Raw genomic sequence first — 14,719 nt, 5'->3', positions numbered from 1 at the left:
TGAAGAACCAGCAAGAAGTATTCAATCAGTACTTGAATTATGGGGAGAAAGTAGGAGGCCCTTAATGAAATCCACAAGCCCCTCCAGGGTGGCAGGAAGACTATCACAAAAGGTAGGGGAACCAAGCGCCCCCACTGTCCCCCTGTAAGTTGAAACCAGACTTGTACATGTTCTTACTATTCAATGTTCTCAATTGTGACATGGTTCAAAAATAAAACAGCATATGGGTTCTCTTTCCTTAAAAAAAAATTTTATTGTTACAAACTTACTGATTGAAAAATACATATTTGGCAAAGTTTGGGATAGTATACAAACAAGATCATTTTTATAAAAATGAGCATTTATCCAAATATTGGTGCTAATGCAGATATATAAAATATCTAAAACTGATATAGGACACCAGGAAAAAAGAGCTAAAGTGGAATGTGCCCATGCACCAAAATCTATTTAGAAACACTCTGGCCCACTGGCTGTCATGGCTAAAGCACATCAGTTTCCATGGCCTACCTACAATAAACAAAAGACTGATGTAAATAATATGTTGGGCTATGTTGCATTTTACATTCACGTTCACATTTCACTTGTACATTCTTTATACTTGTAGAGAGGGCAAACCAGCTGTCGGAATACTCAAATGAGACTGAAATCCATGGTTGCTACACACCAGAACTTGTATGGGGAGAATTAGATGTCGTTAGACATGGAAGGTTTTTAATCATGAATCTGAAGATGGTGTTTATAAGCAACATTATGCTGTTCTGAAAATCATACCCACATTTCCACAACTTGCACAGCAAGATCCGTTTCATTAAATATGGCAGGTAAAATTGCAAAGACGGGTCTTTGGCATGTAAAACCATAATAATGTTCAATTTATATACCGCCCTTCGGGACGCCTTAACACCCACTCAGAGCGGTTTACAAAGTATGTCATTATTATCCCCACAACAACAAACACCCTGTGAAGTGGGTGGGGCTGAGAGAGCTCCAAAGAGCTGTGACTGGCCCAAGGTCACCCAGTTGGCTTCAAGCGGAGGAGTGGGGAATCAAACCCGGTTCTTCAGATTAAAGTCCCGTGCTCTTAACCACTACACCAAACTGGCTCTCCATGTATGGGTTAATGGCTGTTTATAAAAAAGAACTCATGTCCTTCATGGAATTATGGAATGTCGTATTAAATAATGTGATCTAAAGTCTATCAAATCCAAAACTTGGCCACAAAGGTGCATGCAGCTCTCTGTCTAAAAAAAACATTTATAACTCTTGTAGCTGGATGTCCTGATTTGGAATTTGGACATGGAAACAGGCAGCTATGTATTGCTCTTACAGTCTGCACAATATAAAGCACAAGTAAACATCCATCTGCAATCTGTTTAATATTTGGAAAACAGGTTCAGGGCCCTCAAAGATGGCAGCAGCACCCAACCACCTGTACACAAAAAAACATCAGAAAACTGACTCCAATTTGTCAAGGATTACAGTGTGCATCATAGCCAATTCCTTTGGAACATAGTCTTCAGATTGTTAAATCAAGTGCTGAAAAACATCTTTTGGAACAATTGTTCCCTAAATTGAGTGCTAATTACTTAGGTTTACATAAAGATCAAATGTTATCTTTGTGACCACTAATGTTACAAACCTACAGATGCATACAAAAGACCCCAAGCCTTGCTTATTCTGCTGTTGGTGCACATTATTGTATAACGGAGAATGATACAAATGCTTCACAGCAACTGAGCAAAATGGAACCCTAATTAAAAATGCTTCTCAGTACGCAAATAACTGGAATTTGTAGACAGATTTTCAGAAGTAAGATTACAAAGGGCCTAACTTCACATAAATGTTTTCCTCGGGTCATTCCCAGGTGTGCTTGCTGCTTGGCCTCCTGATCGAGGGAATTCTGTTACAGAATAGGTGCTAAATAGGGCGAGTCAATCTCTTTTCCTTTTGTCCCTTATTTTTGTAAAAGCTCAGCTAAAGTCCAGCAATTAAGGCTTCCAATTCCACATTTTCTGAATTAATTGTGTAATTAGTGCAAACAGCTTTTCAGCAGCAACTCTAGCTGCATTAGCCTCTCTCTTTGGTTTGAGTAAGTAGATGGCTTATTGACAATATGGAAAAAACCCAACTTTAAGCAACAAAAGAGTACAGCCTAGACAGAGACTCATTCTTGTGAGCCTCCTTCTGTAAGTAGAAGAGGCATGAAGCATCAGGTGGGTGGACGGAGTCCCACTCCACCACTCGGTATGTTGCCTTTCAGGTTTCTATCTGAAAGCTTGAACACCTACATTTCCTTCTCCTCTTTTCTCCCTGTAATTTACACTCGGTGGTTTCCAATATTCTGGGATCCTAGAACGTCTTCATTTTTCATCAAGTTTGGTGTTTTTTTGGGGGGTGGGGAGGTATATATGTCATTTTCTTAATTTACAATTTTGTTGCATACCTGGGGAGTGCCGCCTCACTGTGTCTGTGAATGGCCTAGTTTTATGGTTTCCATCAGCCACTCAGGGACCAGTCACTTTAGAATTAGATATAGCAATGATTACCAGCGAGACTGGTATTTTGCATTCAAATCCCCACAACCTGTGACCAGAAAACTGAAGTTAATCTGTAGAAAGAAGTTATGCAAATCTGCAAACATTTACTTAACTTGTATACTGCATTTTATTGCATTATTCCCCCCCCCCCGCCCTCGCCCAGAGTACAGAGAGAGTGGGTAATTTCCATTTTTTGATCACAGATTGAGAAATGAAGGCCGACACATATTAAAAGATGTGTGGAAATAGATACGGTAGGCTGTTTCCAGGCAAAGGCTTTTGTGAATTTCAGGCACAAACACACAGGGATATGCTGGTTTCTACTAATCCAAACATGCTGGAGGGATCAGTACAGACAGCACCGGCAACTGTGATGCAAGAACAGCAACCACAACACAATGCTGGTTATTACATCCTCATTTATAACTCCCCCCCCCCCCCACACACACACACTTCTTGTGGCCGCCCATTGCTAGGAGGAGAAGAAGCCCTGAGAAATATCCACAGAGGAGGGGAAAAAATGGGGTTTACGCTGAAGGAAAAGTTGCTCCACACTCAAACAGCATTTAATGTTCCTTCTGTTTTCTGTTATTTAGAGAAATGTTTTCAGTCCTTTCTCTGCAACCAGAAGGGCCAGTAAATTGCCTTTTAAAATGAAAGGTCAGATTTCCAGGATTCTGAAGAAATTATAAGATGTATTCCCTACAGCACCGTGCAAGTTACAGCCAGACAGATTTCCCGACTGGAACATTACTGAAAAGAACAACAGACCTCCTTTGGTATATCCTGTTCTGCTTCCGAACAGTACTAATTTAACAGATTACATTTTTTGTCTGTGCTTCTTTCAGATGTGTTCTGCCCTGGAAGTGACAGCAGCATCTGTGCCCTTAACACACAGGTTCCTGTTGGCTGTGGCTTTTAGCAGGCGAGGAAAGCTCCACATCACAGTAGCTAAAACCGTACCCGCCAAGCAGGTCTTTCTGAGAAATGTCAGCTAAATGTGATTCATAAGTTTTGACAGGGCTCTGTGTGCTCTTCTCCAGAGATTTATGCAAGAGTTCCTTCATCTTCCTGTTTTCTTTGGTGGTCGATTCCCAAATTATTTCAAGTTCACCTTCCACTTCCCTGGGAAGCAAAACAACAGCAACAACAAAAAAACAGTTTTACTCGTTTCAGCCCTGTTTCCAAGAGTACCTTTAAAGGTGAATTGTCAACCAGTACAGGCAGAACAATTAAATTTAATTTTAGTACCTGGCATGTGCGTTTCAGGAACATAGTGTACTTAGAACTCTGTGATCAGATACTAGGCTTAGTATCAATAAAAATGTACTAATTTAACCAGTCTTTATCAGCTTTAAGTTCTGAACACATCACAAAGACAGCAAACTGAAACTTCCTACCCTTTACTGATATTAACAAGACCCAAGTTCATCAAACCACGGTCAGCTCAGATGGCTCTGTGTGTCATTCTAATTTTTCAAGGGGGTTTTGTGATGCAAGTTTTTGTAGACCATATGGTAGCTGAGGATCTGGCTACCTATACAGAGTGAACTGGCATAATAAGTGCTTTCTGTGGTCAAAGTTTTCCTCATAGCAAGCTGCCTTTTCCATTCCTTTATGCTCATCCAATGTTAGTCATGTTATCCTAAAATCTGACCTGTCCACAAGAAATACAGGGTTTCATACAATTAGTGAAATTGCCAATAGAAAACCACTTCCCTAGAAAAGAGAGTGCTTTCTTGCTGTCTGCCCAGCCTGTTTTAGAGATGGCAAATACCCAGGTTAGATATTCCTGATAGGACCTTCTCAGTTCTCAAAACACAGACAAAACTTTTGGACTTTGTAAAAATGTAAGTGGCAACATTCACATGTAAGAGAGCTCTGTACTTCCCATAAACCCTGATCTTAAAATTAAAGGTACTGTGATTTAAGCTCACCTCAAAGACATTTCCCATCTATTGATAGGCAATAGATTTAAAATTCAACAAAGATAAGCACTTCTTCACACAAAGCATAATTATTTTATGTTTATAATATTCTTAGTGGGCAGACAGTGGCTGTTTCATTGCAAGATAAAGGCATTCTAGTTTGTGTTGTAAGGCAATCTCTTCAATAGCATTGTATGTTTTAGGATTTAGCACAGAAAACAAGTTTGAGGGAGTAAGCTCTGATTACAGTATTTAGGTGGTGTAACCTTTTCTTTTTAAGCTGTTCTCTTACATAGCACCTTGTTCAATCCTAAAATTTTTTAATCTTACCATAGGGAAGTCACAGATTTTTTTCTTCAAAAAACCTGTCAAACTCAGAGGAATGTAAGACAATTTTCCAACTGAAAATAGCTGACAGTCCACAGTGGTAGTTCATAACTGCAAATCTGATACTGTTTCACACTCTGTGCTGAATGTTTTTTTCTCTGAAGCAGTTGTGAATGCGGCTGAAGGGCAAGGTATCAAATCAAACAACAATCAAGGAAAATGTTGTTTTCTGTGAAATAGCTCCCTGGACTGCATCACACTGCATGCAATGAGAGTACATCAGAGGAAACTTGGCACATGGCAATTTCTAGGAGCTGCTCTGCTCTCTGACAAATGGCAAAATCCAGTCCTTTGCGAGAGGACAATAAAGTCTTAACAGCTGGTAAGGATAGACTCACTAGAACATCTGAGGCCATTTCCACCTATTGCTCCCAGAAGGACTGGATGCAAGGAAACAGAACATTAAGAAGGAAGGACACCTACAGAGGTAGTTTCTGTTGCAGAGATTAAGAGGTACTGGTAAGAAGTTGGTGTTTTGGTACTGTGCGACCTATCTGCATAGGGATTGTTTCCCTATTTGGGTATCTGCAACATGAATTCAGAAGTGCCTTCTTCGTATCAAAAAAATTGTCTGCTTCCAAATAGCAGCTGTTTCAAAATCTACGGTAACTGGCTCACTGCCAGTGACTGGTTCTCTTTGTACTGGTCCCTGCACTTCCTCCAGTTTCATTGGATCTAATTTGCAATGGATTATATTATCGTTAGCGATCTCTTCAGTGCTCTTTTGGTCTTCAAATCTGTCTCTGCTCCATAAATCATTCAAGTGATCTTCCCCGCAAAGCAGTCGGAAATCTGTTTGAGTCCTTTCTCAGCTCATAAATGTTGCATTGCCTTGTCCTAGTACAACCCCTTGGCCACCCAGTGTTCTAACTTTGGGCTCTTTCCAGCATTTTGCTGGTCAGAGGTCTTCTGCTACAAAAGTTGAAGAAATTATAAAGTATATAAGTCCGCAGTTTATTATAGGCACAGAATTTACACTTACTTGGTGCAGAATTCTAATTAAATAGCCGTAACATTGCATTCTGCGCTACTTATTATTACTTATGCTGTCTGTTAGAGCCTGCGCACACAATCAGGAGCATCACATAACGCATCTGTTTCTGGACTGTACCATTTCTAAGAGATGGTGCAGCATCAAATATTTCAGAGCTGTCTTTCATGAAAAAACCCTCCACATGTTGATAACTAGGGAGAAAGGCTTGCTCTCCACATGCTAGATTTGTACGTTAAAAGAGGGCGCTTTAAATGTGAAGAGTATTCAGATATTTGACCCCTAACTTACTGTAAATGGAATAGCCCAGCAACAAATACATTCTACAGAGCAGATACATTCCAATACCATCCTGCAAGGTCTGTTGAACACACTTGAATGTATGAAGCTGCCTAATCTTGTGTCAGTCCCTTGGTCTATCAAGATGAGCATTGTCTACTCAGACTGGCAATAGCTTCCCACTTTCTACCTTGTCCGTAAACTGGCGATGTCGGGGATTGAACCTGGGACCTTCTGCATGCAAAGCTCTACTGCTGAGCCATGGCCCCTCCCTCCCTTGTTCCATCCAGGAAGCTCTACACATGCAGCAGCTCAGATTCCGCAACTTCATCCAAACTACTGTAAACCTGAGTTCTTTTGACTGTTGTTGTAGTCTTTAAGAAACTGCCCAGTTCGTGTAGAAGGGGCAGAACTTTGTCAAATGGACTAGCCTCCTCTTCATGGTGGTGGTTTCAGAAGTTATCACATCATGACTTGTTCACGTGCATATGATAATAAATGGTTATAAATTGCAACAGGATAAATGTCTTCATCTGTTTGAGTTGACTTTTTGCATAGAAATGTCACAAGCTAGAACTCTTGTATTCTTCTGTCCTTTTAACTACCTCTTCACCCCCCCCCTGCTATGTATATATTTCTGCTTAGTAAAGTTTCACTACATGCATCGGATGGGCACTAGCCTACGCAAACTTGGGCTTCAATAAATCTGCTAACCTTAGGGCATCACAAGATTCCTTTTTGTAACAGGCCCTAGCTAATTTTTCTTCATTTGTTTAATTAAAATAGTTGTTTCCCACTTCTCTGTTAAAATGCCCAAGACTTCTCACCCCCAAACCCCCCATTAATTTACATATGGTTCAGTATAAAAGGATACAGAACTCAAGCAGGGTCCGCTCACTGTTTTTATGCCATGTTCTGCACGTTCTTCTCTATTATGCAGCCTGGTGTGATGCTTTCACATCTTTTACTTCTTTGAAAACTCTGTGAATACATCATGTGCTGTGTGCTTTAACAAGTATCTTAGTTTGATTTGGTCGGGGAGCTTTTTAATATCATTTAGACATTGTTCTTATTCCAGTGAGAAATAAACAATGGTGCTTCTATGTCCTGGGTGATTTTCCTTAACATTTTTATGATCCTCCGCCGATATGGTGTTCAAATTCTTATCTCTGTGGGGTGCTAACAGACTGAACAAGATTTGTTCCAAAACTGTTCAATATTGTCTGTCTTTCTTTCTTGTCATGGGTTTTTAGAGGATTTATAGTGCAGGGTGCAAACAATCATTCCTTTGTAGTGTTCTTTGCACATATTGAGTACAACCCAATCATGCCTCTTTCCAAACTGATGAACCAACGGATACAAAGCAGCAAGGAAAATGAAGGAGAAACAAATGATGCCAGGAACCTAGCACAGTGCTCTGTGTTTCCGCTCACCCTGTAAACACTTTCACAATATGGGAACAGCCTTCTGGGACCAACTGATGCACACTGCAGCGAAGACAACCAAGTTTGTTCAAGAAAGGGCAGTCTGATTCTTAAAAAATTATAAATGACTGATAACACTTGCAAGCAAGTGTCAAAACTGGAAGGATGACAAGCAGGACAACTTAGAGGAAAGGAAAATTGTTTGATAATGTGAAGAGAATAATATGTAAAAAGATACTGCCAAAAATACTGGAAACACAGCCTCAACCATGTTGTGATTCTGACCCAATCTCTCTCAATGTAGTTCATGGTTTTCAATGCAGGCAGCTTTGTTTTTTTTCTTGTTCCAGCCCAGGATTCTAGGGCCATGCCAATTTATATAGCTTTTTTACTGGAAATTGTATTTCAGTCTTTTTCTATGAGCCGTTTTGGGCACTTGGGGAGAAAAGCAACATACAAAGGCCAAAATAAATATAAAAACACATTGCTTATGGACAATAATAATAACATTCGATGTATATACCGCCCTTCAGGACAACTTAATGCCCACTCAGAGCAGTTTACAAAGTATGCTATTATTATCCCAACAAAACACCCAGTGAGGTGGGTGGGGCTGAGAGAGCTCCAGAGAACTGTGACTAGCCCAAGGTCACCCAGCTGGCTTCAAACAGAGAACTGGGGAATCAAACCTGGCTCTCCAGATTAGAGTCCCATGCTCTTAACCACTACACCAACTGGCTCTCTCCCCTCTGTGTCTTCCAAGGTAGTACAGCTGTGTAAGGACTGTACAAAACAGTTTATGCTCCTTAGGACATTCATCCTGACAACTCTCTGAACTATATAATGTCTATCTTGCAGATGTTGAATGAAGGCTGAGAGAGGCCACAGATACAGTCGATAGCTAGGAAGCGATATGAACCAGTATCCCAAGGCTCAACATTTTATTCACTGAAACCACACTGGTGCTCAAGATCTGAGAATGTTTACAAACAGAGAAACTTCATAATGCTACAGCATTTCTTTTTTTTACTCCTCTGGAATGCAAGTTGAATGTGATCCTCTCTAGCAGCTCAGCCAAAGGAGGCCTTCTGTGAGCACTTAACGGAAGAGGCTGACTGGTTCTAGTTGGTCTCCTTCTACTCATCACTCAGTCCCCACGTGCAGGGAGATTCTGATGTGAAAAGTACATTCATTCCTCCCCTCTGTGCCTTCCAAGGTAGTACAGCTGTGTAAAGGACTGTACCATTTGACTTATGAACACTCAGTTCCGCTGAAGAGTCAAAACATGGCAAATGTCCTCAACAGTCTGAATAAGGGATGCAACAACCAAGTGCTTTCGATTAATGGTGTGCCAAAAACTCACCAGCAACATTTTAGCATTGCAGGGAACTCCTAATTCAACCTCCTACCTTCAAGGGCAGCCTCTCTGGCCTTTTGTGCTACATAACCTTAACATCCATTGCTTTTCCAAAGAAGAACTGATGTTCTAAAAAGAAATGAGTAAGACTCTCCTCACAAAGCAGGCGATGCACCTTTCAAAGTGGATAGCTAGTCTCATCAGCTGCCCTGAGGAAATCTTCTGGGAGGTCGCTCTTAACTGTTAATAAAACAAACATTCAGCCACATATTTTACAGAGCTTGTGTACAGCACTGAGGTTTTGCTAACCCATCGCTGACAACTAGTTTTTCAATGCACCGGTGAAATTTCTATCTACTGGGAACAATTTTCCAGACTGCAAATTTTCCCCTTGAGCGGTGCTGGTAGAAATGAATCTACATCAGTATATTACTGGCCCAGCGCTACCAATTCTGGTTGCCAAGCTACAGAGGATTAGTGACAAGAAACCCACCAGTAAGTCTCAGCTTGTGTTATTCTCCTAAAGGTTTTTTTGGGGGGTTGCACGAAGGAAAGAAGCCTAGATGAATCTTTCAGAAAATACAAAGCTATGCAACTTCCTTGTATACGGAGATTTTAAAAAAATTTTGGAACATATCTGCTATCAAATATAGTACTTGTTCCAGAAATCATTACTAGATTTTGATGTAACTGTAAGCAGACTGCAACCTAAACTAAAGGAACGTGGAATGAATATAGTTTCATTGTCCAAGAAACTTAAAGAGAAAACATACATGAAGCTTTATAGCTCCCTAAAACTTGAATGCTATTAGTTTGCATTGTTGAAAATAAGTTGTGTGGCTATTTGCCAAAAGGATTACTCAATCTACCTAGTTCAGTCCAGATGTATAATAAAAACTAACCTAGAATTAGAAATAAATACCAAAGCAGGTAAGTATTACTTTGAAAGAAAGGTGTATGCATTATCAGTTATATGTACTGTTTTATAGACTTAGCAACCATCTCTAAAGCACTCAGTAACTCTGTTGTTATAAAAAAGAAACAGTATGAATGTAAAGTGCTCTTCTTTCGGGTGGTTTTCCACAATCACCTTTTTCTTAGCCACATTGGCCTACTAAAGAACAGGAAACCATTTTGGCTGGGGAAATGACGACAGCTACATACAAGTGTGACAATTTAATAGCATCTCCTTTGTGGGAAGGCAGTGGCTGGGGATGGGGGATGTTCTCTAGGAACAGAAATGATGGGAAGGGTTTTTAATACCATTCTAGTGTGTTGGAGGGATTGCAGTATTAGGGAATGCCAAGCCCGGAGGTGGACTATATGAGATTGGGAGGAGGTCTGGACTTGTCCCAGATAATCCCTCCCCCCGCCTTTTGGACAAGACTAGGGGTGTGCAAAGGCACAGTGGTTCGGCTTTCCTGATTCGGGTATACCCGAATCGAGAAGCCGATTCAGGAACAGCTGTACCCGAATCGGCAAGCCGATTCGGGTATAGCAATTCGGGTATCGATTCGGCTTGATTTGGGGGTTTGGGAAATCTTTTCAATGGGAAAAAGCCTCCCCCAGGCTTCTCTGAAGCCTGGGGGAGGCATTTTCCCACCAAATCAAGCCAAAATTGGTGGAGGCCTTCCTCTAACTCCCCTCTAACAACCCCCCCTAGTTTCAGACCGATTGGACCAGGTCCCCCTATCCTCGCCTATAAAAGGGCATAGCTTTAGGTTGCTGCTGCTAATCTCCTATTTTGTGCTTGCTGCTGCTGATCTCCATTATTTCCTAGGGGGGGGGGAAATGAAGAGGCAGGCTTCCTTTGCCAGGGGTGGCATTTTGCATGCAAAATGCCCCCCAACCCTCAGGGGCCCTTCTCCCACCTTTCCTTCCACCCCCCACCAAGGCTCAGCCTGCTCTCACTTGGGGGGGCATTTCATGGCCTCCCCAAGTAGGTGCTCTTTTCTCTACTACTTACAGCTGAGGGAGGCTTGTCTTGCCAGGGGTGGCATTTTGCATGCAAAATGCCCCCCAACCCTCAGGGGCCCTTCTCCCACCTTTCCTCCCACCCCCACCAAGGCTCAGCCTGCTCCCATTTGGGGGGGGGCACCAATTTTGGCTTGATTCAGTGGGAAAATGCCTCCCCCAGGCTTCAGAGAAGCCTGGGGGAGGCTTTTTCCCATTGAAAAGCAAGCAAAATGCTGCCCCGAATCTCCCCAAATCGATTCGGGGCATGCCGATTCGAGTTTCCCGAATCGATTCGGGTTTCCCCGAATCACCCCGAATCAGGGTGATTCGGGATTTTTTGGGTTTCATTAACCCGAACTGCACATCCCTAGATAAGACGCACACATGGAAAGAGAAGGGAGTGGGGCACGGGAACATGTGCAAGGTTTTTTAACACTTTCTTGCTTACTTGCTCTACTCTTCTGACCTATAAGTCTTAAGTAGTAACTGAGAATATGAGGAAGAAAGTAAGAATTCAGGCCAGAGAAAATTAGTCCACAAACTACAAAAGGCGTGATTTCTTTTAAGTTGCCCGAAATCCCATGGCCTGAACTAAAAATTTAGCTAAAATAAGTAAATTTTCCACTCTTGAGTCTGTTAATAATTTAGGGACTAAAATCTCTGCTTTTAACACTTTGTATTTTTCTATTCAATTTTACTTTTGGTTTCTGATGTATCTACCTGGGTCTATCCTCTCAGAGTCTCTGTGACTGGCTGGGATGAAAAACTAAATGCTATACACATGTACATTTTGTTAAGCTGCATCATGCAGTGCACACACACCACAAATAATTATTTAGTTACCCCTAAAAAGTTTATGTTAAACATCTCAGCACAGCAAAAGTAGTGATAGAATTCCATACACTTCAGCAGCAGGGAAATCTGAGAATGGATCGTGACTAACTTGGCAATTTCCACGGATTCCCTCTTCCTGTTAAGACACTCCTCAGGGTCCCCCATCCCCAAGGAGCAGCATTTCATGGGGATCAGTGGACTGCAGTGGGAAGGGGAGGCAGGCCAGTTCTCTTCTGTCACTGGAAAATTTAGACTGGAGCCAACACCGGGTTTAATTCGCCACATTGTTTTTGCTCCCCCAATTATGGAAATTGTGCCAATGAAAGCCTTGTGAGCATCCAAATCAGAGCTGTGTTTGAAACTAAGCAAGCACTGATCAACACTTGGATGGGAGCCCCAATCTAAGCATTCTAACGGAAGAGCAAGACAGAAGTATTTGAATGTTGCCATCATATAAACGGTCATGTCTTCTACACCCTGACACAGTTCTCCTTGTTTTTGTGAAAATTACTGCCCACGTCATGCTGTAAATAGTGTCTGCACTGGATTATTTTATGAATTAGTGTGAGCGGCAAGGGACATAAAAAGCTGGGAGGGGGCCATTTGTCCAGGCTTTCACTTTTTTCTTTCCGTAATAATCAGAGGCCCCCAGGTGTAGCTGTAGCAGTTTAATTCACAGGCCAATTCAGTTTACAGAGAAAAAAAATCTTCCAGAAAAAACGTAACAGCCTGCTCAGCTTTTTCTCTAAGCAACCCCCCCCCACACACACACACTTTATTTATCAGCTCCAGCCTCGGCAAGATTGTCCTCTCCCATGATAGCCTCCCCTAATCCTCCCAGACAGCATGGCTCCTCTTCCTACCCTCATCCCCGAGAATCCTTGCCAGCCTTAGTCTAACTGATTTCCTGGCTCCTTGTTAACTTCCATCTGCTCCAGATTTACTCTTTAGATTGTCTTGCTGATAGAGGTTCCCTTCCCACAGCTGATTTTTCATCTGGGGTCACAGTGGTTTCCCTGCTGACCCCTTTGTCCCTTGTCTGGCCTTCAGGAGACTTCCTGCCACAATTATCAAAAACCACCGATGGAACTCAATACTTCAGTGGTAATGGTGGTGTATAAATGAGTCTTACCCTGACCTGGATAGCTCAGGCTAGCCCGATCTTGTCAGATCTCAGAAGCTCAGCAGGGTTGGCCTTGGTTAATAACTGGATGGGACATCACCAAAGAAGACCACGGTCACTATGCAGAGGCAGGCAATGGCAAACCACCTCTGTTTTTTTGCCTTGAAAACCTCAACAGGGGTGGCCATAAGTCAGCTATGACTTGATGGCACTTTCCACAACCACATAAAGGAGCCTTGAGTTTGAAAGTCTATGGGATCACTTTTAAAGTTAGATACAGCTTTCGCATGAGGCACAGTGACGCAGCTACCTCAAGTGACACATTTTGGATGATAAGAGCAGGAGGTAGACGGAGTTACCCACAGGGTACAGAAAAGGTGGAGATTCCCTGCAAGTCTCTCTAAATGAATAGGAACTATTGTTTCAATGGGGCCTGTGAAGAAGAACTTCTCATGTCCTTTAAAATAGCTGGTGTGTACAAGGATGTTATTTAGATTTTATGCCTCAAGCACTAAAATGTCTCGGACTGCCCACATTCTAACATCATCTCAAAGCAATCTTTGTGCAGTCTCAAAGCCATCATTTAAATGCATTTTTCTTGAGAGTGGATGAGCATTTCTGCACTGAGCATAATGGTACAACTCAGTTTTTCCTATGCCATGTATTACGGTCGGGCACATATTTCCAATCATGACCATCAATGTGGCAAACTTCTTTAAGTTACACATGAGTGGTATTCATTGAGCACGTGCAAATTTTGCAACAAATCAGCTTTAATGGAAGAGTTCACATTACTGAAACAGGTGGCGCTCTGCTTGAGTTATGGTTTCCATATGGTTATGGTTTCTCACAGTGGTTGAGATGATTTGCAAAAATGAGTGCTTTGTCATCTCTCCATGGATACTTTTAAATTCTGATAAAAGAAATATTCTATGACATCTACTTCCACTAGAGTGAGAAACTACTTCTCCTTAGAGACTGAACACTGACAAGTGTGCCTTAACCAAGACCTATTCAACTGTTCATTTCCGTCCCCTGTCCTGTGATCAGAATCCTCCCAATCTACAAGAAGTTTCTCTCTCCCCCAGCTTTGTTAATTGACTGCTTTTGTTTCCTGTCTGTCAAAAATCTGTCAGTCTAGGACTTCATGAGCCTTTGCTGGAAGACGTTATTAAATCAACAACGACACGACCAGTGATTCACTTTGGAGAGAATTATTGAAAGCTCAATCTGAGTTAATCAGTTCTGTGTGTTTTGCTTCCCTTTAGAAAGATGAAGTTAACAGTCAGGAGGATTTTTAAGCCTAGCTGTTGGCACCAGCAATAACTGATTTCCTTCAAGGGTTTGTAGATTGGGAGGGGGAGGCTGGGGAGGCAGACAGATCCAGTGCAGAGGAGGAGTTTAGCATTTTCAATCCAGCAGAGGCAGACGAGCAAAAACGGCTTGAGCACACCAGATGGGGCTCTTAGGCAGAGCATATGTCTGCATCTGTCCTCGTTTTATCAGCCCAGTCTAATTGGTTTGTTTAAGGCTTTGACTGACTTACCTTTTCTGTTGCAGCACTTGGTCAAGGGTTTCCTGTCTGTCTTGCAGCAGCCGCTGGAGGTGCTTCATTTCTCGCTGGTACTGAGCAGCCTTCCCAGCAAATTCCTTCTCTTGTTCGGTCACTTTGAGGGCGAAATCTCCAAGCTTCCCTGCAGCTGTCTTTTTATACACCTGGGAGAGTTGGACCAAAGCATAGTTCAGAGCTATTCCGGGGATTCTATTCAACAATCATTCATGGAAAAGATGGTTCTCTCTGTGCGTGGCTTCCTCTTGAAAACACAAGTGCCTTGCTTAAAAAGAACAAATCAGGTAGGTTGGAAGGGACTGGATCTCCTTAAAGCATTTCTAATGCATGTAC

The 14,719-nt window shown here is 42.0% G+C and overlaps 1 protein-coding gene across 1 annotated transcript in view; it reads right to left on the bottom strand.

Moving 5' to 3' along the window:
- Positions 1 to 286: 286 nt before the first annotated feature.
- The window catches only part of CEP89 (centrosomal protein 89), a 55,834-nt gene continuing 41,401 nt past the window's right edge, over positions 287 to 14,719 (bottom strand). Inside the window, exons 18-19 of the mRNA XM_055000914.1 lie at positions 14,363 to 14,532; positions 287 to 3,662 (exon numbers count right to left, since the gene is read on the bottom strand). Of these exons, the coding sequence (XP_054856889.1) occupies positions 3,425 to 3,662; positions 14,363 to 14,532 (408 nt within the window). The 3' untranslated portion in view covers positions 287 to 3,424. The remainder of the gene's footprint in view (positions 3,663 to 14,362; positions 14,533 to 14,719) is intronic.

The sequence above is a fragment of the Eublepharis macularius genome, chromosome 16 (assembly GCF_028583425.1).
Source record: "Eublepharis macularius isolate TG4126 chromosome 16, MPM_Emac_v1.0, whole genome shotgun sequence".
Classification (NCBI taxonomy): Eukaryota; Metazoa; Chordata; class Lepidosauria; order Squamata; family Eublepharidae; genus Eublepharis; species Eublepharis macularius.
This window is presented reverse-complemented; position numbering and strand designations above follow the sequence as displayed.